Here is a 26,809-nt window from a genome sequence, read left to right as displayed (position 1 = left end):
AGAACGCGTCTTTTTTTATCTAATAACAGCGCAGAGATCAAACATAATGAGAAGCACTCAAAAGCTGATGACAAATTGTCCAAACTTAAAATCTCGAAAACAAATTTAAGAAATGTGCGTTATTCAAAAAATTGATAGAACTGTTGTCAGGCAACTCAGATAAATTTGTTTGTGTCAAACGAGGTAAAATGCATAAAAATTCTGACTCTTGCGCCATGCTTGAGCAAACAAAATTTCTGTTGATAATTTATCGTTTTTTGCCATTTCTATACTTTAAATAATTACATCAATCAGTAGGATTTAAAAAGATACAAAAATTAATACGCTACTGATAGGGGAAAATTGCTTGTAGCCGCCAGTCATCAAATGTCCCTACATTTTTTTGTAGATTGAAAAGTGCTATCAAATGATACTATTCAAACACTTCAAAAAGATCAAAAAACATAACTTTTATAAGTCAATTAGCCAATTGAATCCACTGAGAGACCATTAGTAAAATTGCGTCAACTAAAAAAATCAAAACTCAAATTAAATCAAAAAATGATAATTGTATCAATCTAATGCCCAAAAGTTTTAGAACTGAGAAACTTTTTACAATACATGCTCTTAGTGTTTCCCTATAATATAAGATGAGAGCTGATCTGGCATCATTTATTTGTTTTTATTTATCACTGAACAAAAATGCCAAAAAATTACTGTCGAGGATTTTGCTCGTGGATCTCAAATGAAGCTGACCGGCTAAAGTGTGCAGCAAAGAAAATAGTTTCCAAGCACGGGAATATTTCCATCGGTGCACATGATAAAAAAAATAGGACAACATCAGATCTGAAACACTGTACCAGGAAGTTAAATGAAATAATGCAATTAATTTCTTTCCGTACACACACATGCAGAGCGAAATTCTGAATTCGCAATATTAAAATGCCCCTTAAGTCTTTCTTCAAAACAATTACAACAGAAAACTAAACTAAGAAGTAATAAGCGTTTTGTTTCTCTATTTTACAAGACAACATGTGTCTTTTGGAATCAATTTGCTTTAGTTGAGGTTGCAGAAAACGTAAAAACATAAAACGCAAATACTTTAATTTTCTTTGTCTTAACCCTAACGCGTTATTTCATTAACTGATAACTGAGACTAACATGCTTATTTTTTTCCAAAATCAAAAGCAATGATAAGAAATATAACAAAAAATCAAAGAGTGTCATGAATTACTTATGAAAAGTGTTTGAAAGTTTAAGACATCCAGCTAAACTTAAACAATTTAACGCCGAAAAATCTGAGATGAAATGAGAGCATAAATAATTTTTCCGTTAAATAAACTCAGAAAGGTCACTGGTTGCTGAATATAATTTTTGGCAACAAAAACGTTATTATGAAACACACAAAAAAAACAAATTCTTGCAAAAAGCTAGATTATTTCTTGGAAATCTTTTTCAAGACTCCAAAATAATTTTTGTATTTGGACATCAATAACTCCCATAACCCGATATATCGGTCAACCGAGTTGGAGCGAATAAAAATTGGAATTAAACCTTTAGTCCCTGTCCCCCAGCAAGTGGGATTCGAACTATTTTATGTAGTAAAGCCCTCTAAAAAATAAAATTATAAGTGTTTCGCGTACTCAATTGAAAAAATGGAAATTTTCCCTCGAATCAAAATGCTGTATACCGCACTGTTGTTCGAGGTAAAAATTTCCATATTTTCAATTGAGTAAGGAAACCACTTCTAATTTTAATTTTTAGAGCTTTTTACTACATAAAATAGTTCGAATCCCACTTGCTGGGGGGCGATTAAGATTTCCAAGAAATAGTCTAGATTTTTACAAGAATTTGTTTCTTATCTGTGTTTCAGAATAATATGTTTCTGTTGCCAAAAATTATATTCAGCAACTACGGACCTTTCTGAGTTTATTTAATGGAAAAATTATTTATGCACTAATTTAATCTCAGATTATTCGGCGTTAAATTGTTGAAGTTTAGCTGGTTGTCTTAAACTGTCAAACACTTTTCAGTAGTAATTCATGACATTTTTTGGTTTTTTGTTATTTTTCTTATTATTGCTTTAGATTGTGGAAAAAATTAAGCATGTTAGTCTCAGTTATCAGTTGATGGAATAACGCGTTAGGTTTAAGACAAATAAAGTTGAAGTATTTGCGTTTCATATTTTCACGTTTTCTGCAATCTCAGCTAATGTAAATTGAATCCAATAGACACATTTTGTTTTGCAAACAAGCTAATGCAAAAATTTTTGCACTTATTATGGTCTGGATAGTCCATGCAATTTATATTTAAAGAATTTATACAGCATTTAAATTGTGTATAAATTATAATATTCAGAATTTTATCAACCCGTCGTTTTTTTGGGTGCCATTTGACATTTGTCAATCTGGCGGTCGGATTTGTTTATCGTGTTTGTCTTTGCAGATGATGTGGTATTCTTCAGTGCAGATTGGTTGTGGTTCTGGAACTTGCAACGGCAAAACCATAGTCACGTGCCACTATTTGGGAGCTGGAAACTATGCGGATACTCCTATGTTTTCTGAAGATAACTATAAGCAACTGGTGGCTAGTGGGGAGAAAATGGACCGTTGCTCTTCATCGTGAGTAGAAAAGTTATTGATTATTGCAACTATGATTCGCCCATCTTCCAGATTTTTTTCCTTGTCATATGGTCGTACTTTGGCAGAACCAGTGTCCACACTTCAGCGCTATCCTGCATTTTCAAGACCATTTATTTCTGGCCAGGGATCAAAGTCTCGATAACCATAGCTTGAACCGATTGATAACAATATGTCCCATAACGTAATTTTTTTACCAAGTAAGTTTACTCAAATTTGTCATTTTTTCCATAGTCAAATCAAAGTGTCAATTAGACATCAAAAGAAAATATAGCATTGTGACGAAAAATTTATCAATTTGGTGAAAAATTTGATAACACATAAAAAATTGACAATTATTGTAATAAAATCGGATTAAAAGTTGTGTTGAGAAACTGGACTTGTTTATATAACGCCGCAGAGGTATAACCAAATCGTCAAGGGCAAACTTGCCCCATCTGTGTATCTCTTGTTCGTTTTTTCTATGTTATTACATTGAAAATGCAAGAATATTGAAAAAATAGATACTTCAGCAAACACAGGTAAAATTCAAGGGAACCGCGAAATTGAGATGCAAGCCCTGTATCCTATTTTTGCGCGCTATGTATCACGAATCTGCTCGATTTATGTATCTTTTTTGTCGAACGCAACGTAACTCGAATTCGCACTAAATGTATCTAATATTCGCGCTGAATGTATCTAGAAACTACAATTGGTTTCGGCCACACTAAACTTTCAATTAGATACAAGTCATCTCTAATATATGTTTGAAATTGTTTTTTATTTTACTAGGACAGATTAATGTAAGCGCCCTCAAAAAGATTTCATACAGTTGAGCAAGTCCTCACTAGCAATTTAAAAAAGGAAAGAGTCATCACTGGAACATGACCACTTAATTGTTGGATCTGATTAACAAAACATATGAAACTTTTCACTTTCTAAACTCAAATTGTTTGCCTGGCTGGAGAAGAAAACTGGGAATTTTTGATTTTCTTCATTTGATTGTTGGTTTCATTCTATGTCTAATTATTATTGCCTACGCAAAAATTCTTTGCATATCAGTGTTTTAAATGTGGCTCAATTTGTTTTTAGAGAAGAAAACTTTGAAAAAGTTGCTTTATGAATTGATTTTTTCATTTTTCAACCATACCAATTTTTTGTCACTCCACAAAAGATCACATTCAACCAGATTTGGCAAAAAAAGTCATCTAATTTAACTTACTCCAAAAATGTTCGGAGGATTAGAACAAAAAATACCATTTTTAATTACATATATAATATGATAATAAAAATTTATCGTCAAACAAATCACAGTGGCATGCAATTTGGTTTTACTGAGCATTTTAAGATTAACATTTTAAATCAAGTTGAAAATTAAAAAATTCCTAAAAACTTTACTAAGCAGCTAACCAATTTGATTAATTAATTTCAACTCCTCGTTTGGTAGGAGATTAATTTCATAACCATAGCGCATGGTTTCATTGATATTTTTTGTACCATATATACCATATATGTATAATTTTTCTGCGTAACTACAGAATTGCAAAATTATTGGTGTCGGACAATTCATAAATCTGTGACAATTCATAAATCGTCTCAAAAAAGTTCCTAAAACTGATGTAGACACCCGAAATCTTGTTGTCTCGGACAATTCTATTTTTCCGCACATTAAAATTGTATATTTTCATATTGTGCTTAAGAATTGAACAATTGAACAGTCAAAATTCTGTGCTTTTGTACAAATTGCTTTATATATTTTAAAAAAAAACTGATGGCAAGATCACAAAATTTTTTTTACGCCCAAAAGCATTAGGTTCGATCACAACTTGTTAAAACTGCTTAATTCATAACTGTAGTAAGTTGAAATGAGAAATGGGTGCAATCAATTTGAACGTGTCCGGACAAAACAGTTCCAAATTGAAAAATTTTCCGAGACAAACGAGTCACTGACAAAATGGTCCAAGAAAAGCAACCAAAATAGTCCCAGACAAAATAGTCCCAGACAAAAGAACTGTGAACACAATTGACGAACAATTAGCAAGCATTATCTGTGAGTTAAGCTTCTGAACGCATTTTTTAATTGATATGAAACAGGATTAAATCAAATACTTGTTTCAAAACACATATTTTGGCAAAAAGTCTTTTTAATCAGCTTAATAATTGTTCAATAAATTACAATCATATGAATAATTTAAGGAGTTTCTTTGTTAATTGGTGTGCATATGCTTAACTTTTTTGTATGGGAATATTTTGCTATTCGGGACTGTTTGTCTGGGACTGTTTTGTCTGGACTGTTTTGCCTGTTCACCATTTCGACAAATAGCAAAGAGCTCCCTAAAGCATGTGTTTCAAAGAGGGGCATGTGTTTCAAAGAGTGATTGCTTTCAGTAACCTTTTTTTCATCTGTGAAACTCGGATCAGTCTTCAGAGGCGCCAAGTTTTGGTATTTGCCTCAAGTGATTTCTCAGAGGTGTTAGCTCTACTAATTAGTCGGTTTCGATCATAATTTTGCAACTTTTAGGAGTGGGAACAGCGCGTAAGTATTCTTTATGATTTTACAAATTAAATGAGCGTTCACATGCGCTCAATCGTCTGCTTTCATTTTATGTTGTCGTCAGCTCATTTCCGGTTCGAAGTTTTGTACAGAATTTGGAGAATTAATGCAGGATTTGTGGTGAATAACAGTATAAAATTTTTTATAAAAAAATCGCCACAAAGCATTTAGTATCTTTTAGCGGTGAATGATGTAATTTTTTGAAAGGATTGTGGTGACATTTATCTCACTAGTATTCACCGCAATTATTGCTGACATTACGTTGCAATACGTGTAGTTGCTGAATTTAAACTACTCGAAAATGGCTTTTTTCAGCGATGATAGCTTTTCACGAAGCATCAATTGGAGAGAAATGAACAAAGAAAGCCCAACTTGTAACTATTTTGATGAAAGGCCCTCCCTCGAAATACTAATCGTGGATTGAAAACAAAATGCAAACAAACTTTCAACCATAAGATGGCTCGATTAAAAAGTGTTTGTCTTTAATGCGTTTCTTAGGTAATTAAAAAAGAAATTCGTGAATTGAAAATCAGACAATTAAATTTTTTTGTGACAGTTGTCAGCAAAAGACGCGAAGTATGCAAACTGTTCTTTTTGCAAAGTGATGGTCACTCAAGTTTGAAACTCTTCCTAAGAAAACTTTTCCTAAGGATTCCAATATTCTTTCACTGCGTCAACAGTGTATTTGGCTCTTTAGCGTTTAAAGCAGATTATTATCTCCACATTATGGTGAAATAGATGCGTCGAATTTTCGGAAAAATTATTTGTGTTTAGGGGTGAAATTTTCACTTTCACCGTTTTCAGCGCATTCAACCCTAAAAACCGCAAATCTTACTTCATCCCACATTCACCGCAATACATACATTTCTAAACATTTTTTAGCGCTGAAAGCTCGACATAGAAAGTTAAACTAATCATTGGAGAAAATTCAATATTCAAACTTCAAAGGACAACAAGGATTAAATTGAGCTAAAAGGAAATTTAAATGACGACAATGATGTTAAACTGCTTGTTTTGGCGTTTATCTACCGTTCCACTAGTTCAGTTTTATGTGACAAGTTACAAAAAGTTTCTTATAACGTCTTACAAGATTAAAGCAATAATTATGAGGCTACGTACTCATGAGATCTTATAAGATTAGAAATATTGAATCACTAGGGCAGATAAAAGTTAATTTCCAATGTCGAGTATCGCCAAAAAACTACAAAATGATCTCTCATAATCTGCGATCCATTGTAATGAATAAAGAGAGTTGTGCTTGTTCGAATTATCTTTCTGATGTGTCTGTGTGAACCTTATCTTGTTTGATTTTAGGACCGAAAGGATGCCATCTATCTTCTTAATTGCTGTGTTGTCAATGACTGCTGCCTTGGCAAAAACATTGTGCTAGGTTGAGGTAACTTAACGATCAGCAGCTGCATCTGGAAAAGAACAAACATTCAACCAAAACACTAAATCAGACAAATCATAGTTAACTTAGATGAAATTTTATTACAAATGTCTTTAATCTCACAGAAGAATATAATATAGTTTATGTTTCTAATGGAAAAAAACTGTCAGCTTAAATCCAATTTCTAATAAACAAGAGGATTATTTAGCTATGCAAGGGCAATTGACGAAGAGTAAACTTGGGCGCAGGAAATAGACAAGCCTTAACGAAAAGGCAGCTAAATTTTAGAATGTGTATTTGCTTTTGGGCCGATAAATCTTGAAAACAAGAAGGAGGCTCCGTATTGTGCGATCGCACATAAAGTTCCGACCCCGCTCATCCGCATTTGACAAAATTGTCTACCAAATGAGGATCAGATAGACAAAACCCAAAACTTCAAATATTTTTCAAAAAAATAGTGTATGAACGAAAAGATAGCCCCCAAAGCAAACAATTCAGTGGAGTAAAAAATGATGCACCAGATTGATGAGATATGCCAATATTAAGAAAGCGAGTTAAGACGAACAGCAAAATCAAACAACAACAACAAACATTAATTACATCAAAAACTTTATATCCGTTTTAAAAAACAAAACTTAATAAAAAAGACAACATAGCGCCAGATGAAACTGAAACTAAACAAAATAACTTGAAATCCACCAGACAAGACATGGGACCAGCCCATAATACGTCTTGGTAATAATTAGACAAAAAGAACAAAAACAGTAAAGTTAAAAATTCGCTTTTTGTTTAAAAACAATTAATTTCAAGGCAACGAAAACCATTAGAAATCAAATAAATGCCATAAATTTACGATTACGAATGCTTTCATAGAAGGACATTAAGCCTGTCTTTTTTCAATTGTTTTATGCGGTTAAAAAAACATAACAAAAAAATTCAACTAAAACCTAACAGAAAACAATGTCGACGCTGTAAAGCTATATTTTGACACTCAAAATATGTTTGATTGCACTTTCCTCAAACATCAAAAATTGAGAATGTGACCTCTCAATAATGAGGCTAGGTAAAAAGTACACAAAACAGAAAAAAAAGGCAAAAATAATTGATACTTTTTTTTTTCGAAACAAAATCAGTTCCATAGTCATAAAAGCCAAAAATAACAAAATCAAATCATTATATAGGTTCGTTTATTTGTCGAAAGGAAGCCCATGAGACTTTCAATTGTGCAAAATGTGTATTACGTCTATTAAGACCAAATTGAAAAATTAATTGATTTCTCTTTGTGACAAAACTCTTGTCGAAGCCGGTAAAGTCATAACGAACTCTATAAAGTTATTAGGTTTTGTGACACCAATCTTTTTTGACACCTTCTTTTGATATCAATATTATTATTTTTGACCTGTAAATAACGAGACTAGGTATGAAATAGACAATAAAAAGAACAAAACTTTAAAATTAAAAAGAGTTTTTTCTAATTTGGAAAACAATTGTTTTCAAAGTCATGAATGACACACAATCCTTTGAAGATTTTATTATGTTCAATTTTATTTTATTTTGAACGCCAATAACGTGATAAGTGAAATGTCAATAATGTGATAATGTGATAAAACTAGAAAACGTGAAAAATGGGCAAATATCTAAAAAATGTGAAATCTAGTAGTATCGAAACCAGAAAACCATAATTTAAGGCGTGAAACCGCAATAGAGATTTTTGATCTCTATTGGGCAAAATTTAAATCAGTAGAAACGAGAAGCGTTCTTATTTTGGTGACACTAAGCTAGAGTTTGACCAAATTAAGAAAAAATAGAGGCATAGCTCAATAAGCCATTATTTATTTGAAATTGAAATATTTTTGAGTCAAAACGACCATAAACTTTCGAGTAAAAGACTAGATGCATTAGTTAGGAGCTGCTTAGGAAGCCAATAGGACCTATCACTATTGAGCTTTGATTTGAAACGTTCTGTTCTTTAATTAATATAAAAAAGATCATTTTTTTTTAAAAAAAAAAGAAGAGCGACTGATTATAATCCGAATTCTTTTTTGATTGCAACAGTCCAAGATTGGTCCAAAATTAGCACTGCTAATGCTATTCGTCCATGAAGAACACCTAAATTTCCGAATGTCATAGATAAAGATAATTTGTTAGATAAAAGAAAATAATTGCTGCGTTTTTGATAATCAGCGAGCATAATTAGCAAAATTAAGTTTTAATTATAGAGCACTCTCGACGGAAATTGAACTAGGAAAAGCCCCCATTTTGAGTCTACAAAGATTGTGTTGGTGGTGTTTGGCTTCTTTACTTCACAATTTAATCAAAGTGAAGTAAAGAAGCTTATTTCGTGCTGTTTTTGATGAAAAAGTCTGAATTTTGAAATTTTTAGCCTGAATTTTAATCAAAACAGTCGAGAATATTTTTTTGTTTTTAAAAATAAAATCAACAACACTATTCATCAAAGTGTTAACAATTTTTCAGCAAAATTGACAAAATTTTAGGCAAACATTTCGGAAAAAGTGAATAAAATCACCGGAATTCACTCTATTTTTCTCAGAAGTTTAAACCTCGATAACTCCCTGTAAAAAACGAAAATAAAAATAATCTTTTTAATTCCATTTTCTACGCTCGTCGAGCTTTTTAATGATACCGCTCACAACTCTCTAAGATGAATATATCTATCGGCGAGAATTGTCTGACCAATAGAAACCCATTTGAGAAACCCTCAACTGTAGAGTAAAAAAGTTTTGATGCAACGATTATCAAATGTTTACCCTACACAGAAAAGACAAGTTATAATTATGCTTAAAACATTAAAACAGTCTATTTCTAGAAGTGGACAGCAGCAATGAATTCTAAAAACTTTTCACAAAATATAAATTAAACGGGGTTGAAAAAACAAGCTCCTACGGAAAAATGCAACTGAATTTAGATAGAAAATTAACCCCCATGGAAATAAACTTCCAAATTAGCATTGAATTTAGGACGCGATAATTTTTTTGATAGTGGTAGTTTAATATCAAGCCCATAGGCCGCTAAGGCATAGCCATAGCTCGTGAGGCATGGCCAAACGCGCTAAATGCGCAGCTCCTTAATAAAAAAGTGGGTATTTATTTCCGTGGGGTTTATTTCCGTGGGGTTTTTTTTATATCGGAGATTTTTTCCAATCTGAACAAGTGTTGTTTCTTTTCCATGGATGTTTTTTTCCGGAGCCAAAGTAAACGTAATTATGCGTAACATAATAACTCAACCTACCTCAAAAGTTGAGGTAGATCTCACTTGCTCCATAGCTGCTTGTTTTATAATGTTTAAACTTTAAGCAGAACAACTGCAAAAAATGCTGGAAAGACCACAAAAGTCTTCCAGTCATTGTGATATAAACCGCTCAAAAACAGGGAATTAAATACTATCAACAATTTGAGAATAAGCCAAGAGCCAAAACTATAATCCATGTTACGTACCCGTTGATATGTTCCTTTACGAAAAAAGCACACTATCACTTCTCGAGAATTATATTAAAAATTCAATGAGTTATTGTTCCGACCCCACTTGTGTGGGGAGGAACTATATACTCAAATGGGTTTTTTTTGTTCAGACAATTTTGGCCGATCGATATATTCATCGTAGAGAAATGTTAGTGGTATCATTAAAAAACTCGTCCAGCGTAGAATTGGAAATTAAAAAGGTCTTTTTGAATTTTGTTTTTTTTTTCGAGGAGTTATCGAGTTTTAAAGTTTTGTGTGAAAATGTGATATTTGGCATGATTTTGTTCACTTTAAGAGGAATCTTCGTTCAAATTAAGATTTTTTCTATAGTAATTCAAAATCACATTTCACGCCAAAAACTGAATCAATTTTGTGTTCCTAATACACGAAAAGCGATAAGAAAAAGGCTATTTCTGGTCTCATAGGGAAGTCTACTATCAAAGCTACTTTTTAAAAGACGTGTCATATTTTTTCTGTATTTTTTTAAAATCACCAAGAGGCTTGTCACTTTTCATGTCGAGGTTCCATTAATGACAAACCTCATTTCCAGTCAAATGAAGCCCAAAGAACAAAAAAAATTGTTTTAAAGGAATCGCTCAAAATTCATTTTTGGCTTAGACTCTGAGTTATTGTAACTTTAATTGAAATTCTGATTTCCTTTTTTAGAATTTACAAATTTTTTTTGTAATTTCACAATATTTGCAATAAGTTTCCTAAAGAGCATTAAGTAAACATATCTGGTGCTTTAAATGGACAGTCAATAGCTGTTAAGACTTTGAAAAAAAAATTTTCGGAAATTCTTTTCAACATTAACCAATCATAAGATTTATTCTTGAACTGTAAGTCAGTGTCAGTAGTTACAGAAACACTTTCCTTCCTACTGCAAGCCAAAATAATCTGGTTGACACTTTCATCTTCTAACTATTGGTCGTATGAATTCAACGCCACAAGATTTGAAAAAAAAATTTCAAACTTTTTGGATATTTTTGGTATTATTGGTTCCTTCTGAAATCCTATCACATTATATTAAAAATGATATTGGCTTAAAGAAGAAGTTCAATGGATCATAGAGAAAGTCTTCAGAGAAAAACGTATGGTTTAAAGGGCTTCAACACATTTTTCTCGCACTTTTTTACTGAATTTTTGGATTTTGCCTAAATTTATTGTTGTTTGCAAATGACTTGTTGTGATTTGTTATTGATTACCTGTGCTTGACAAACACCCTTGTCTTTCTATCGAGCCATAACTGAGCGTACTTTTTGACATCCGTAGAAAGCCATTAAAATTAATTGCTGTCAAGACTTTAAAAATATTTTTTCGAAAATTTTCTGAAAAATAACCAATCGTAAACTCATTTTCGTGAACTGTAGGTCAGTCTCAGTAATGTCAGGGCCTTTTGGTTTCCTGCTTCAACCAAAAATTATCTAGTTAGCGGGTTTATCTTCTAACTATTGGTTTTATGAATTCGATGCACGAGCTTTCTTTTTTTTTTTAAATTTTTGGGTAGATTTTCGTAATTTTGGTTCCTTTTAAAGTCTTATTAAATTATCTTTATACTGAGAGCCCCCATGGTTTAGAAAAGACGTTCAACTGATCATAGATAATGTTTTCAGCCAAAATTTTATGGCTTAAATGGCCCCGACGCTTTCTTCTTGCACTTTTCTACTGAATTTTTTGGATTTTATCTGCATTTGTTGTTGTTTTCATTGCCAGAGATTTGTTGTAATGTCCTATTGATAAGTTATGAAAGACAAACATCGTTTTTGTCACAATGAGGCTTATTTTAGCGTATTTATTGGCTTCCGCTAAAATATATTGAATTTAATGGCGTTGATGCTATGGGTTTTCTCAAAAACTTCGTGGTTTTAATGTATTTGATCATATTTGTTGATTTTTAATGGCTTTTCGGTCGACACATTTCAAGTTTGTTTTTGAATTTGCTGTTTTTGCCTGTTTTTTCTTCTTTATGTAGCCGTAAAATGCTGACCGGTCCCAAAAGCTTGCAATTAAGTATTGAATGAATGATGTTACCTGAAGCAATCAATCTTTAGCGAATAGTCATAAATTTTATAATAGTATACATTTTCAAAAATTTTTCAAACGGTTCAAATTTTGTTGTTCTTTTCGTCAACTTGTAGCTTCTTCTCATCTTTGAGAGGTCCCATCCAATTCTTTGTAATTCAACAACTAACATGCTACTGATACTATGTCATAGCTGATGTTTTGTTTGTTGGAAAATATACGTTTTCATAAAAGTTTTGTCAGTGGAAAATTTGTTTTTTTCTCTGCTTTTAGCTTATTCGGGTAATAACAGATCCCAATGATTTTCATGTGTAGCTCAAATGAAGTTATTGGTTTTCTGCAGTTTAATTTAAGCTGAATTAGTTTAAATAAAAGTTAAAATAAAAGTTTATAATTTTCAGATAATAGCTAATGTTTCAATGGCTTCAATAATTTGAGTTTTTCTATATCTGTTCTCTCGGCTTAGTCTAACCAAAGTCAGGTCCCATTGGTTTCATAATGACTTTTTACTATGTTTATCAAGAATTTTTTCGTTACAAGCTGTTGATTTTTAAGACTTTAGATATTGAGTTTTTGCCTTGAAACTTTTGCTTATTTTGTAGTTCTCTCGTAGTCTTTTCAACGGCAAATTGTAATGAGGGATGGCATTTTGTAATTCAATTAGTTGTTAGGTTGTTAACGAGTTTTTTAAACTCAAACATCTATTTTTGTTATCTCTTCGTTTGGTTGACAATTAAGTCAAAAATGTAGATGAGCTCGGGTCGGAACATCATGTGCGAACGCACATTAACGAGCCTCCTTGTTTTGTTTTACATTTAATTTCAAGAAAAACAGCACTGCCCAAAAATGGTTTGGCAAACAAAAATTAAGTGCGGTTTTATACACTATCAACCAACTGAAATTGAATGTTGAAAGCGTGTTTCAAAAGATGCAACCGAATCTAAAATTTTTTTCAATGCATCGAAAAATGATTGCACTATTTCAAAATGTTTTTGACCTGACGAAAGTGACTAGGTTCAAATTTGAGTTGAAACATTGTCTCTGTCACGTATATAGGAGAATTCATATAGAAATAAAACACATAATATTTGGGACAATTTCGTCTCAAATTTTCTATCAAGGATTTCAGTTTTCATGGAGATTTAGAGAATTATTCATTTTCACAAATGACGCAATTTAGAGTAAATGCCAACACTGTGCATCTCAACTACTCAATTTAAATGTGAACGCTTCCAGAAACTTCAGCGCATCGAAAACATATAAGTCTACTATAGCTGCTTTAGGATTTCAATAACAACATAACCTCGGGATTTAACTTTTCATACCATATCGATCGCAAAGCTATCAAAATAAACGCAAAAACAAAATTTAAGGAAATCTAGCCGTACACATCCTAAAAAACTGAAAAAACTGATTTTTTCCAAAATGTCCGCTGGAAATCATATTTTTATGCTTTTACTATGGAAATTTTTTTCTCATCACTGAAAATGTTGAATTATGAAGAGAAAGAGTTCAATTGAAAAAACAATTATGCATGTTTTTGGGTGTCTTTTCTTTTTGGTATCAAGAATTAGTGGTTCGCGCAGTTGTTTCAATATGACGGATCTTGAACTTTTTGCAGTGAAAGTATGTACCGCTGCATATTTTCCGGAGATAAGAAGTCCTTTTGTGTTTTAAAAACTTGTTTGCAGGTAATATTTCAAACTTCATCGGTCAACAGCTATCCGAAACGATTCGGTGCAATACAAAAGAGCATCAATAGTTGAATAGCTGTTTCTAAACTCGAGTTGCGTTTCCGAAACGCAACGTTTTTTATGCAAGAACTCTTTCAATGATGTTGAAGTAGTCTCAAAAGCATTCGATAGTGAACAAGTCACGGAAACTCGCCAACAGTTTCAGAATTCGCTGGTTCATCTTTTGTTGAACAGAGGAGTAACATATGCAGCTTTAAAATCATTGCAACGTTTTATTCATTAATTAAACTGCTGATGTTTATCACTTCTCATAGAGTGACATACCAATTATCATTTAAAGCCCACACAGATATAATTGAAAGCCCAAAGGACGTGTGACTTTTTTACAGACTCGATTTCTTACTTTCAATCGAATTCTGTGTAACATCAGAATTCAAATTAATTTTCTGCACAAACTAGGTTCAAGCTGCTGAAAGCATTATAGTTGTTTGCTGCTGAATACCTGTTTTACTAAAAAACGTCCAATCTTGAACGCCATATTGAACTTGTTCATAAAAAATTCAGGCAAAATATTCCGTGCATGCTTTCAAACATTTTCTCAACAAATTGAAACCATGTTTTTTGGAGGAAGTGGGCATTTCAACGGGCTATTTCACATGGATTTTTTCACATGTTATACAATTATTATCATTTCTATAGGAAACATTTACGTGAGCATTTGATTTCAATGCAGGAATTAATAAACTGTTGAAATAATGAAGTTCAAGACATGCATTATCAAGTCTATATGGGTACGCCCAGTTCAATTAATTTCAGATGAAACCAGTTCATTTTTTTTCTATTTTTGCTCTCTGTTGAAGCCCAGTTTTGTAATTGGTTATTTTTCAAGTTCATCCTAAAGTTATAAAAAAACTGAATTAGCAGTTTTAGGGTATAATTTGAAAACATTAGTTTTATATTTCTCACAAATATCATATTTGATATAGTATAGCAGACGCAAATTATTGCATTGTTGGCGAAAGTGCTCAAAAGATCAAAGCAGGGATATAAATACCATCAACAGTTTGAGAATTAGCCAAGAGCCAAAATGATGACTAATGTTATGTGCCTGTTATTGTTCCTTGAATACAATTTCGAGCAAAAAAGCCCTGAAAAACAAAATATTTGACCAGGGGTACGGCGAATTTTAGGGCGTAGAATTGATCTATCGAAATTGGATATGATTTCACAGCAGGCTTCTCGACGTGCCAGACGTAAAACATTAGTTTTCACTAAATATGAAATGAGATACAATCAGCTTCGTTGCTTGCAACCACTAACAAGTTATAGCTCAACGTTATCCATTTGTTTTACATCGATCTCTTATTTTGTGATATTGTTCACTTCCACAAGTATAGTTTCCACTTTCGTATTGCGATAAGAGCAAACTTAATTCAAGTCCTCAGGAGTGGACCCTGGGTTTGGGCGAATTTCGTTGTCTTGGGTGTCTGACACAAATCATTTGGATGAATTTTGTCTTATTTTTTCTCATATTTTCTAGGTGTGATAACCTTGTTTTCTGAACCACTCACTTCCAATCAACTTCTCAGGTGTAATTGCCCTACAGAGTCGCTAATAGATAAACATAACCGACTAAACGTCGGAAGAATTGCTCTCGAACGATTAGTGGGAGCTCTAATCAATTGCAGCCTGCTTCAGTCGGGGGTGGAGCCTAAATGTGACTAAGAAGTTCAATAAAGGGCTTCAAATAACCATATTAGAGGTTAACATATACTATTATTAAGATTTAAAGTGGAACATGGCACCAGTTTCGGCGCACTTTTCAATGACTTTTAGTATTAAATTGCCGCCAATTGAGTTCAGCTGCTTGAAATTGTGATTGAGAATTTTAGATCACGCGAAACGAAAAAAGTCAAGGGCGTAAAATTCACTCAAGTCCAAAACGGTCATGCGAAAATTTTGCATAAAAAAGTCACGCACGTTTAAAATAATTGCTTCTCTACGAAAGCAACAAATTCGCTATTTTTATTGGTTATTTATTATTAGCTTCAAGGAATGTATCTTTTTTCAAGATTAGCAATCTTTTAAAGCAACTTCGAAATGTTTTAGGCTTAGAAAGATTTTAAGACATTTGTCATTTATTTTGAGGCCTCCGAGGGCAATTTTTTCATACCACTGATTCCTATAACAGTCGTATAATTGAAACGAAACACCAATCAAAGTAATATTTCGTTTAAATCACGCTTTGGTTGAACCAAGGTTAATTTCATGCCAAGAATTTGTTTAAATTTAGGTTGGTCAAAAGTGAAAAAAAGATGCTGGATACTTTTGGTAATCTGCTAGCAAATAATATAATTCGGTGGGATATTATTGTCTTGTCAGGTTTAAAATCTTCGTTGGGAATTTAAATTAAATCAGCTGAGCTTGCCACTTAGAACAGGTAGCAAATTCATAACTTACAATTTGTAATTTTTCAAATTCATATTTAGAGCTTACAGGATAAGTTTTCAACAACTAAACGACATTTTGAACAACATTTCATTGAGATAACAACAAGTTATTCTGCACTTGTACCTTGAACGGTAACTAAAACACTAGCTTCAAATTATCAAATGGTTGACCTACAACAAAATAAGACACATTAATCAAAGAGATATCAACAACAAAGAATTATCGTAATAATTAAAACACGAAGCGTTAAACTTGAAATCATAGCACGGCAAAATCACTGCAAAATCATAGCACCTGAATTTAAGCCAATTTATTCCAAAATCGTTTGCTTCTTTCTTAACAAGATAGTTTCACTCACTACAGAGCAGTTTGAACAAAAAAACGAAAACAATAGATCAAATAACATACCTAAGGCAATAATGTTTTATCTGTAACTCAAGTTTTCATTCGAACATCGAGAACAAAACGTCAGGTTCAAGGTCAATCACAAATTTTAACTCGGCAGCTAAGTCGCAATGAGCCAGAAGGGCTCTGTTTTGCATAAACAGCCAAGCGGGTCCAACTGATGAAGTCCGAAAAACCAACACCGTCGGCTTTCTCAGTATCGCTGGCAGCACATTTGAAGCGATAGGCGAGTTCCTCACATAGATTATCGCTCTCTTCAACTCTGAAAAACGTCAAAGACTGATTTAGCCAAAATTGCCAAGAAAGCTAGATTGCATTAAACAGTCACTTAGCAGTTAAATATCAGTTCTTACGTACCCACACTCCGTCTACGAAAAACTATAGCAATCAAACTGTAAGAACTTAAGGTGTTAGTATAGAAAAGTGAGCATTATAAATGGAAGATCGAGTAAAAAAATGGTTGTGTTGTTTTGACCCTCCCAGCTTTAGCTTAGCGGGCATATAACTTTTACGCCTCAAGCGCACGGTTTATATCTTTACAGCAACGTGCAATGCAGCAACATATAATTTGTAGGTCTCGGCATAAAAAGCACTGGTGGGGCGGGGGGCAGAATAGGTACAAAAATTAGGTTAAAAAATTGGGTGCTTCCCTGTTACCTTCAAAGTTCCCTTGATTTATGTCTAACTAATACGCTGTTTTCAGCTTTCAAGGAAAACACTGGCTTATTCTACTAAATTTTCATAAGATAAATGTACGTTTTCCAACGTAATGAACTAGAAAACTGGTATATACTCCAGCAAGGTTAAAATATTGTAATTTCGCCAGCATGTTTATGCAAAATTGATCATGTTCTCCAGTTACTTTTATCATTTTAGACAATACTTTAAATGTAAAATTTTAGATAAAGTTTTTTTTTGAATTTTATTGAATAGCCTGTTCATGGCCATGCCCTCATCCGCTGTGAAATGTAATCCAAAAACTGCGGTCAAATTATTACGGCGAAGCCACGATGCACCCCTACCGGCCCGCCAATGCAAATCAAAATACGGTTCTCCTAAAAAATTTTCAGCTTGCTTGAGTTCTTCACCAAATTCCGCTTGCTTATCTATCTGATTGTTTGACCGCAGCAGCATTTTGGTCACGCAAACATCAAGCAATCAAGCGTGAAAAAGTAACCCGAGAAGTGAAACCGAAAAAATGTTCTTGAAAACGGTGAAGCAGAAAATTTGGATAAAAAGACGCACGTTTACAATAATTGCTTCAAACTACGTTCGAGAGCAGACAATTAATAAAATCACCACGACCAATTCTCTGATTTCAAATTATCCTTTTTTCCCAAATAAATTTCGAGCATTGAGCCCTTCCGGTTATATAGCTGTATAATTATCAAGCATAGGTTAAAATACACACGGCTAAAATAATTGGTTGAAGGTTCATTTGAGAGCAATTAAGCTTTACTTAAGGAGCAATTGAAGGCAATTAATTTACCACCATGATCAGAATTCCTTCATGGTCATGGTCAATCTTTGACTTCATCCGCAATATCCGAAATTCTGGTCTGGTAAATATTAATTTTAATACTCCTATCAATTTAAATGACGACCGCAGATGTCTGCGGCCGTAATTTGAATCACGACAGCAAGGTTCGACATTGTGGTTTACATATCGAATCCCTAAAGAGTTCTCGATTGCTGCCAGATTTTCTCAGTGACTTCAACACAGTAACGAAATCTATACATCTGAAGCTGTGCAGCTAGATTACTTAATGGGAAATAGTCACTGAAATACTAACCGTCGTCGACTGGTCTTCGATCGACTGTCTCTACTTGGCTGAGGAGCTTCAATTTGTAGCACAAGACGTGTTCTAACGCTCCACTCATAGTCGTAGATGCCTTCACAGAACACGAAGAACTTCAAGAAGGAAAGCCCAGTGTTCTGCTTCACACGCGACAACTCAATATGGAACGTGTAGTCGTTTATTAACACCTGTGAACACCAATTCAAACAAAATTCCAGCAGACTTTGGAAACGATTAAAAATGCTGGAAATATGAGAACATAATTGAGAAAATGAAACGAGACATTTAATTCACCAGTTCATCTGGTATCAGACTAAGTTCAAAAGATAAACTTCTTCCATTCGCGAGGAAAAGCATACGTAAAAGAGCTAATTTCAGCATGATTTAAGTTGCAAGCTTAGGAATATACGCTAACTGAGGGACCTCATTTCAGCGGGGTGTAAGAGTTCTCAGAATATACGCCAACTGGCATCTCGTCACTTTATCATTTTGAAAAAACAAAGCCGAGATAAGTGAAACCTTTTTTCAAGCAGACATTTTTCAAGCAAAGTCCTGTTCGCGAACTCTGCTTCGATGCAATTTTTCTGCTTTTACGATCGAAAATCTTTCCAATTTCAATCTATGACGTACATAATAAAAAAAGGTTACACAAGAAGTTTGGTCACAAATTTGACTTGTAAGACATAGTCTAAATCACTAATGAAAACCAGGTTAGACACATCTCAGGCTCATTATTTGCAAAGAAATAAGAAATCAAATATCTTCAAATACACAAACTTCGACGAAAAACAACTTCAGGATTATTTTTTCAAGTTCCGGTTAACAATTGGACAACAGGCTTTTGTAATTTCAAATTCCTGGCTGGAGAACCTACAACCGCAGTGACAACCGAATATGTGTTCGCTCTAGTTTTCACTGCTTTGTGTGACTGACTTTTTCTTTGTATAGGCTCCAAAATAAACACATCAAACCACGTTTTGCGTCACTCTGTGATAACAAGACGGACTATCATTAAAATTCCTGACTAGCCGACCTCTTTAACATTCCAAAAAGTGATTCTGCCTTTGATCAGCGCTATACCATTTTGGATCAGGGAATTGACACTAAATAGCTTCCTTTAAATGACAGTAAATTGCATAGAGAAAAAGTTCGGCAGGACGTATTGACGTAAATCCAGCAAATTACCAGAAAAGCAATCAATTGCTATTGATACGCTTGTAATTCTTGGGCAATCAAAATGCACGTAAAATCTCTTACATTTTTGGCACAGTGAGCACTCGAATGTTGCATCGTTGATTGCAAATAAGCCATTGTCATTATTTGATAAAGGGAGACTGAGAAATGAGAGGGGATGCACAGCAGTGGCATCTGTTACTCAGCCAATTTCAAGGACTTAAGGTTTTTATACCAAAAAACTTTCTACTGGCTTTAATCTATAATAATTTAAAGCTTTAAATACATTGTTGTCCAGTTACAAAGAAACTTAAAGCAACTCATACAGGTAAAGGTTCTTGCACGATGAACACAATAATTACAAAATAACAAAAACCCTTAATAATGAAAATCATTCATCGCATCTTCTTTATTATCAAAGCAGATAGCGTGCTCATTTTAAATTATTATTGATAAAATGTCAAATTTTGCCTCTGAAATAAAATCACAGGGGAAACACATACACCACTTTGCTTCAAAGTTGATAAAAAACTGTTTTGAGGACTTTTTCTGATGTTTAGAAGTTTCACGGTGAGCCACTATCACAAAAAAAATATCTAAACAAGAATTGTATACACAATTGACGCTTAGTATTTAAATGGGAGCAAAGGTTAGATTTTTGGGGTGGGGTAATCTACCAAAGTGATGGGATACTTAATATTTTTAACTTTTTGTACCAGAAGATATTTATAACCTTCAAAATTTCTAAAAAGCGAAGGTCAAAACATTACCGAAGTTCAGTTTCTTTTGCAGGCAAGGAAAATGGCGGGAGGCAGATTTAAAACTTCGCTCCGGGCCATAAATTTCAGTGTCCGCAGACGAATTGTACACTGACATCCTACTAAAGAAAACAGAACATAACCGACTAACGTGGGGCGAATTGCTCTCAAACGACCGGCGAGCGGTTGGCTTCGTCAGTAGCTAGGCACGGTTTAGTGAGGCTAGCTTTAGCTTAATTGAAGGGCGCGAGCGCAGCGGGGGGGGGGGGGGTGGTGCACCGGGGGGCTGATGGGGTGGCAACAGTGGGGGGGGGGGTCAATCTCTTAGAACCGCCCTTTCCACCATACGTATAAGTCTCCAAAACAGATTCTGTGAATCGTATACTTGAAGACTAGTGAGCTGAAAGGCTCTAAGAGCAATTAATGCCCGCTGGGCGCTAACTCTTTATCCCGTTTTTAAGGACGAAAAGTCAAATAAGTCGAAGAAAAATTGGTCAAGCGAAAAATCACATTAAAAAAGACCGACAACACAAATAATTGCAACAAACTTCGTTTGAGAGGAATTAAACATGGACTTAATGACTTCGGACTTCGAGAAAGAAAAGATTGGTTAGACAAAAAATCCAGCACAAAATCCATATACAATTGCATAAATAAACCAACAGGACCCCAGTAATTGTAACAAATTAGTTTGAGAGCAGTTGAAAATCCTTCAAACTGAGATAATCTCTGCTTGACGGGTTATCTGATTACACTACTGAAAAAAATTCTACGATAAAAATATCGAACGCTCAAAATATAACACATAAAACCCAAGAGCAGATCTCCACAACACGTTAGCTCGGAAGTTTGCTCCTCAATATTGTTGATGAGAATTTGCAGCATCTGCTGCAGGGCAATTTAGTTTCCCGGTAGTCACTATCAAAATATTGTCCACTTATTTATGTACGTAGAGCAATCGCAAAACAGACCTTCGCTTCTAAACATAACCGACTAAACGTCGGAAGAATTGCTCTTGAACGACTAGTGGGAGCTCTAATCAATTGCAGCCTGCTTCAGCCGGGGGGGGGGAGCCTAAATGGAAGTAAGAAGTTCAATAGTGGGCTTCAAATAACCACATTAGAGGCTAACATATATCACTATTAAGATTTAAAGTAAAAAATGGCACCAGTTTAGGCGCAATTTTCATTTGACTTTTAGTAATAAATTGCCAATTGAATTCAGCTGCTTGAAATTGTGATCGAGAGAATTTTAGATCACGCGAAACGCAAAAATTCAAGGGCGTAAAAGTCACTCTGAAGTCATACAAGGTCAAGCAAAAATTTTGCATAAAAAAGACACACGTTTACAATAATTGGTCAGGTCGACGTACTCCCCCGCACGATTTATGATTTGAGATTCCTTGACAAGTCCTCTTGAATGAAGAGCTTAAATATTCACTTGACGTTGTTCTCTTTACCACCTTATTCTTCGCTGATAGATTTTTTTCTCAAAAAAACCTTTACCTTTTCCGAGTTCTTAGATTCGCCGAGTTTCCATTTCAGATCAGCGGTTGAAAATGATGTGGTAACCACCCCTTCCATGCTTTTTGATTTCATTTGCTCATATTGGACTTTCGGAACGCACTCTTTTATTTTTGTCACAGCCAATTTTAGTTGATTTGCACTGTTTGTTTTGCGATCTAGCAGATTGAATTCTGAAATTATGCTGCTCGACACGTCGTCATATTGATTTCGTCGGATCTTTCTATAGTTAGTCTCCATTTGTTCAATAGCTTTTCTTTTGCGGTCCAAGTCGGCAATTTCTCTATTCAAATGACTTTGTAATAATTCTACTTTCTCGAGCATAGCAAGCCTCTCTTTTGTTTTCTCCTCAATCAACTCCTTGGTTCCCCTGAGATCAGTCTTCTTAAGGAGTTTCCGAGCTTTCATCGTCTTTTCGGTTTTTGCACTGCTGATTGTGTGATTGGTATGCTCGTCCACACATTCGTGACATATTGCGCACTCGCAGCTTTTACAAAACATAGTCAGACTCATTAAATGAGTCGAGCACCTTCTTTCTGAACGAGTTCTGTCAATGCTCCCCTTGACCGCTGTAATGAGCTCATCCAAAGAGAACATCCTCACTGCTGCGTTAGCCGGTGAGATAAGGGAGCAAATGGGGCATTTTACTTGATCGTTTTCCGTCAATTGCCCAATGCAGTGAGCAGGTCCACACAACCAATGACCACATGCCAAACTGTAGGGCTCACGCAAGAACTCAGTGCAGCACGGGCACTTCACGCTTCCCGATATTTGGTTCATCTCAGATTCAGACAAGGACAATTCGAACAAGGGTACACACTTCACACGAAAGATTAGGAATTTGATGTACACCAATCAAAGTATTTGCAGATCAATCCAAAGTGGCACAATTTCACTGAAGAACAGCAAAATATCAACGATGCAGCTGATGTCAAATCTTCCTAATTAAAATTTTCTCGTTAAAATGACTTCACACCACATTCAGCATTTGGTGTCAAGACGGAAGCAAAAGAACACCAACATCATCAGCAGATACTTCCAACTACATCAGGACCCCGACATTGAGCTTAAATCACTGGGGTTAGTGTTGAAATATCGGGTCTTTCCCATTATACCCCCCCCATGAAATTATAGCCACCCCATTATGGTATAATTACCATGATTGGGGGGCTATAGGTTATCTGACCACTAAGCTGGGGGGCTATAATGAGAAAGACCCGAAATATCAATATAATCTACGGAAACTGCTGAAAAAGAACAGGGGAAAAGGAAACTGTGCAAAAATCAACGTGAGGCAAAGAAAAAGTGAATGCTCAGTGGTAAGTGATAGCATCTCTTGGTGTTCGCTCACCGGAGGTCTTTCACAAACCTTCAGCTATGCTTAAACTGCCAAGATGTTGGTTGAGAAAAATTTTGCAAAAAAGACTGTTGGAAACCATACCTGGACTATGAAAACGATGTGTGAAAATAAGAAAGTAGCAGATGCAGAATAAATTTTCTAAAATTGCCTTAGCACAGATGTAATACCGGTTTTTTTGAAATTTCGTGTTCCGAAAACAGATGTTTTTTCGGATCAAGCGGTGCATTGTTTTCAACTAAAATTGCTAATTTCTTAATAAAATTGCAGACGAATTTTTGTTTTGCGCAACCGAGTTCGCAACCATGTAGCTAATTCTGAACGAAGACTGCAGAGAAAACTTGCCAAACTTTCTGAAAGGCAAGACAAGCCGCAAAAACTTCAACTTTAGAATTGAACAAAACCAGAGTAAATTTAAATCAATATGTGTAGGTTTTTTAAGTAAAAAACATGTCGATATGCATCTGCTACATCAAGTCGAAAATGTATTTTTACTCAAATGTAATTGTTTTGTAGATACGATTGTAGATATGTACAAATTCGTTTTAAATTTCCTTGAATGATTGATTTTAGTGATTTGCATTTTATTTTCTGGCTTTTCATTTTAGCATTTTGTAATGTTTATAACCTGACAATGAACTCAGAGTTCGAAAACGTTTGTAAGAAAGTTTTAAATTGGCAATCCTTTTTTTAAATCTTAAAATTGTTAAGGTCGGAAATTTCCACAGCAGCTGACACGCATCATAAATGTGACCAAAAGCGAGCTGCTATTCGAAAAGTTCTCCTTAAGAATTTTGATAGCTACCTATTGCACTCAGTAATTTTTGTTTTGCGCAACCGGCAACTTTGTATGGAATAACCAAAGTACACAAAATAGAACACCTCTGAAACCTGTGCTCTCTATCCCAATATACCATTCGTCGGAAGCTAAAGTTTTTCTGAGATATGTTGACGATATATGTTGAGAACAGTTAGAGGTGACACAAAAGAGCTGTTAGTTGCGGTCAATAACCTCCATCCAAATCTCCAATTTACATTAAAAACAACAGATGACAAAAACAGTTTGCCATTTTTGGACATGTCAATTAACGCACAACTGGAGGCGAACATTTTTTGCACATGGTATCAAAAACCAACAGATACTGGAACAACTCTGAACTATCGTAGCTGTGCACCCCTACAACAAAAGAAAAGCATAATACAGGGAACAATACACCGCCTGATCTGAGCCATCAGCAATTGGGAAGCTTTCCATGAAGCATTGAAAAAAATGAAGAAATTTGGGAACGTAATCAATATTCTAGGCATTGGGTAAGGAATATTGTCAAGGATACAATTAACCTGCTGCGAATGAAAGAACAAAGAAAAGGACATTGATATAACGCGGGGTAGCCGTAAAACAACAGGAAAATTCTGAGAAACAACAATTTGTATTACAGTAAAGAGGCAACATCTCTAATGAATTTGTAAAGAAGTTGAACAAAATTCATCCTGTACATACGATTTTTACCACTCGGAAACTTAAGAGCTGTTTACCTAGCCTCAAGTCTAGCTTTGATAAGGATCTCAAATCCCACGTGGTTTATCAAATCACCTGTAATGGATGCAAATCAATCTATGTAGGGCAGAAATGCCGATATATTATCACAAGGGTTGCAGCGCATGCCAAGGCGGACTCACCGATGGGAGTAAATGCAATCGAGTGCAACGGTGATAAAACAGCTTTTCAGTGGAAGATATTAAATCAATACAGCAACCAATCTAAGTTAATGACACTAGAGGTGCTCTATATAAGAACATTGAAAACAGCCATCAACACGCGCGACGAATACCGAACAAGAGAATTTACACTGAAATCGTAGTTGAGATAAAAATCCAACTTGAAAGACACGTTTAGAAACAAAAACTTCAACTTTAGAATTGAACAAAACCAGAGTAAATTTAAATCAATATGTGTAGGTTTTTTAAGTAAAAAACATGTCGATATGCATCTGCTACATCAAGTCGAAAATGTAATTTTACTCAAATGTAAATGTTTTGTAGATACGATTGTAGATATGTACAAATTCGTTTTAAATTTCATTGAATGATTGATTTTAGTGATTTGCATTTTATTTTCTGGCTTTTCATTTTAGCATTTTGTAATGTTTATAACCTGACAATGAACTCAGAGTTCGAAAACGTTTGTAAGAAAGTTTTAAATTGGCAATCCTTTTTTTAAATCTTAAAATTGTTAAGGTCGGAAATTTCCACAGCAGCTGACACGCATCATAAATGTGACCAAAAGCGAGCTGCTATTCGAAAAGTTTTCCTTAAGAATTTTGATAGCTACCTATTGCACTCAGTAATTTTTGTTTTGCACAACCGGCAACTTTGTATGGAATAACCAAAGTACACAAAATAGAACACCTCTGAAACCTGTGCTCTCTATCCCAATATACCATTCGTCGGAAGCTAAAGTTTTTCTGAGATATGTTGACGATATATGTTGAGAACAGTTAGAGGTGACACAAAAGAGCTGTTAGTTGCGGTCAATAACCTCCATCCAAATCTCCAATTTACATTAAAAACAACAGATGACAAAAACAGTTTGCCATTTTTGGACATGTCAATTAACGCACAACTGGAGGCGAACATTTTTTGCACATGGTATCAAAAACCAACAGATACTGGAACAACTCTGAACTATCGTAGCTGTGCACCCCTACAACAAAAGAAAAGCATAATACAGGGAACAATACACCGCCTGATCTGAGCCATCAGCAATTGGGAAGCGTTCCAATTCAAATGCAATGAAAGCTGTTCCTGTCAGAAAGACGGGCTGGCAATGGGTGCGTCCTTAGCGGTGACTTTGGTAAACCTTTAGATGAAATCATGGAATCCACTACTGAAATTACAGAAAACTAAATGTAAAACCAACACAAAATCTAGCACTTGTCGCAATTGCGAACACTGTGTGACAGCACGTAGCAGGGGTGTTGTGTTATGTAAAAGTTTGTAATGGATGGCTCCACGCAAAATGTCAGCATATCAGTAACACAGAATATAATAGCATGGAAAACAAGGTCTGGATGTGCTCATTCTGTCGTGAAAATGGTCAGACTGACATTAATCATTCCTCCGAAACTAAAGTTTTTCTAAGATATGTCAACGATATTGTGAGAAACGTTAGAGGTGACAGAAAAGAGCTGTTAGATGCGGTCAATAACCTCCATCCAAATCTCCCATTTACATTAGAAACAACAGATGACAAAAACAGTTTGCCATTTTTGGACATGTCAATTAACGTACAACAGGAGGCGAACATTTTTTGCACATGGTATCAAAACCAACAGATACTGGAACAGCTCTGAACTATCGTAGCTGTGCACGCCTACAACATAAGAAAAGCATAATACAGGGAACAATTCACCGCTTGATCTGAGCCACCAGCAATTGGGAAGCGTTCCATGAAGCATTGACAAAAAATGAAAAAATTTGGGAACGTTATCAATATCCTAGGCATTGGGTAAGGAATATTGTCAAGGATACAATTAACCAGCTGCGAATGAAAGAACAAAGAAAAGGACATTGATACAACGCGGGTTTAGCCGTAAAACAACAGGAA

At 34.5% G+C, this 26,809-nt stretch overlaps 2 protein-coding genes across 3 annotated transcripts in view; one reads left to right on the top strand and one right to left on the bottom strand.

Moving 5' to 3' along the window:
* Positions 1–6,722, top strand: part of LOC142335936 (uncharacterized) — a 40,589-nt gene extending 33,867 nt beyond the window's left edge. The window contains exons 5-7 of one of the 2 annotated variants that reach the window (XM_075384339.1): positions 2,425–2,600; positions 5,119–5,133; positions 6,466–6,722. In XM_075384339.1, coding sequence (XP_075240454.1) covers positions 2,425–2,600; positions 5,119–5,133; positions 6,466–6,541 — 267 coding nt within the window. In that variant the 3' untranslated portion in view covers positions 6,542–6,722. The remainder of the gene's footprint in view (positions 1–2,424; positions 2,601–5,118; positions 5,134–6,465) is intronic. The other variant, XM_075384340.1, reaches the window with a different exon arrangement.
* A 9,406-nt stretch (positions 6,723–16,128) lies between these two features.
* On the bottom strand, positions 16,129–22,957 carry LOC142335935 (uncharacterized). The gene is made up of 3 exons (XM_075384337.1): positions 21,828–22,957; positions 18,386–18,579; positions 16,129–16,854 (listed from the first exon to the last, which is right to left on the bottom strand). The coding sequence occupies exons 1-3, from the start codon at positions 22,623–22,625 to the stop codon at positions 16,668–16,670; spliced, it is 1,179 nt and encodes a 392-aa protein (XP_075240452.1). The 5' UTR covers positions 22,626–22,957; the 3' UTR covers positions 16,129–16,667.
* Between the last annotated feature and the right edge of the window lie 3,852 nt (positions 22,958–26,809).

The sequence above is a fragment of the Convolutriloba macropyga genome, chromosome 3 (genome assembly GCF_964194025.1).
Source record: "Convolutriloba macropyga chromosome 3, txConMacr16.3, whole genome shotgun sequence".
Taxonomy (NCBI): Eukaryota; Metazoa; Xenacoelomorpha; order Acoela; family Convolutidae; genus Convolutriloba; species Convolutriloba macropyga.
This window is presented reverse-complemented; position numbering and strand designations above follow the sequence as displayed.

What these genes read in the sequence shown, in the direction of transcription:
- LOC142335935 (XM_075384337.1), bottom strand. Translation starts at nt 22,625, where the DNA reads ATGAACCAAATATCGGGAAGCGTGAAGTGCCCGTGCTGCACTGAGTTC. An exon ending in AATCTAAGAACTCGGAAAAG is followed by an intron (nt 18,580 to 21,827) that starts GTAAAGGTTTTT and finishes TGGTGTTCACAG; the next exon opens with GTGTTAATAAACGACTACAC. An exon ending in TCGAAGACCAGTCGACGACG is followed by an intron (nt 16,855 to 18,385) that starts GTTAGTATTTCA and finishes GACGTTTTTCAG; the next exon opens with AGTTGAAGAGAGCGATAATC.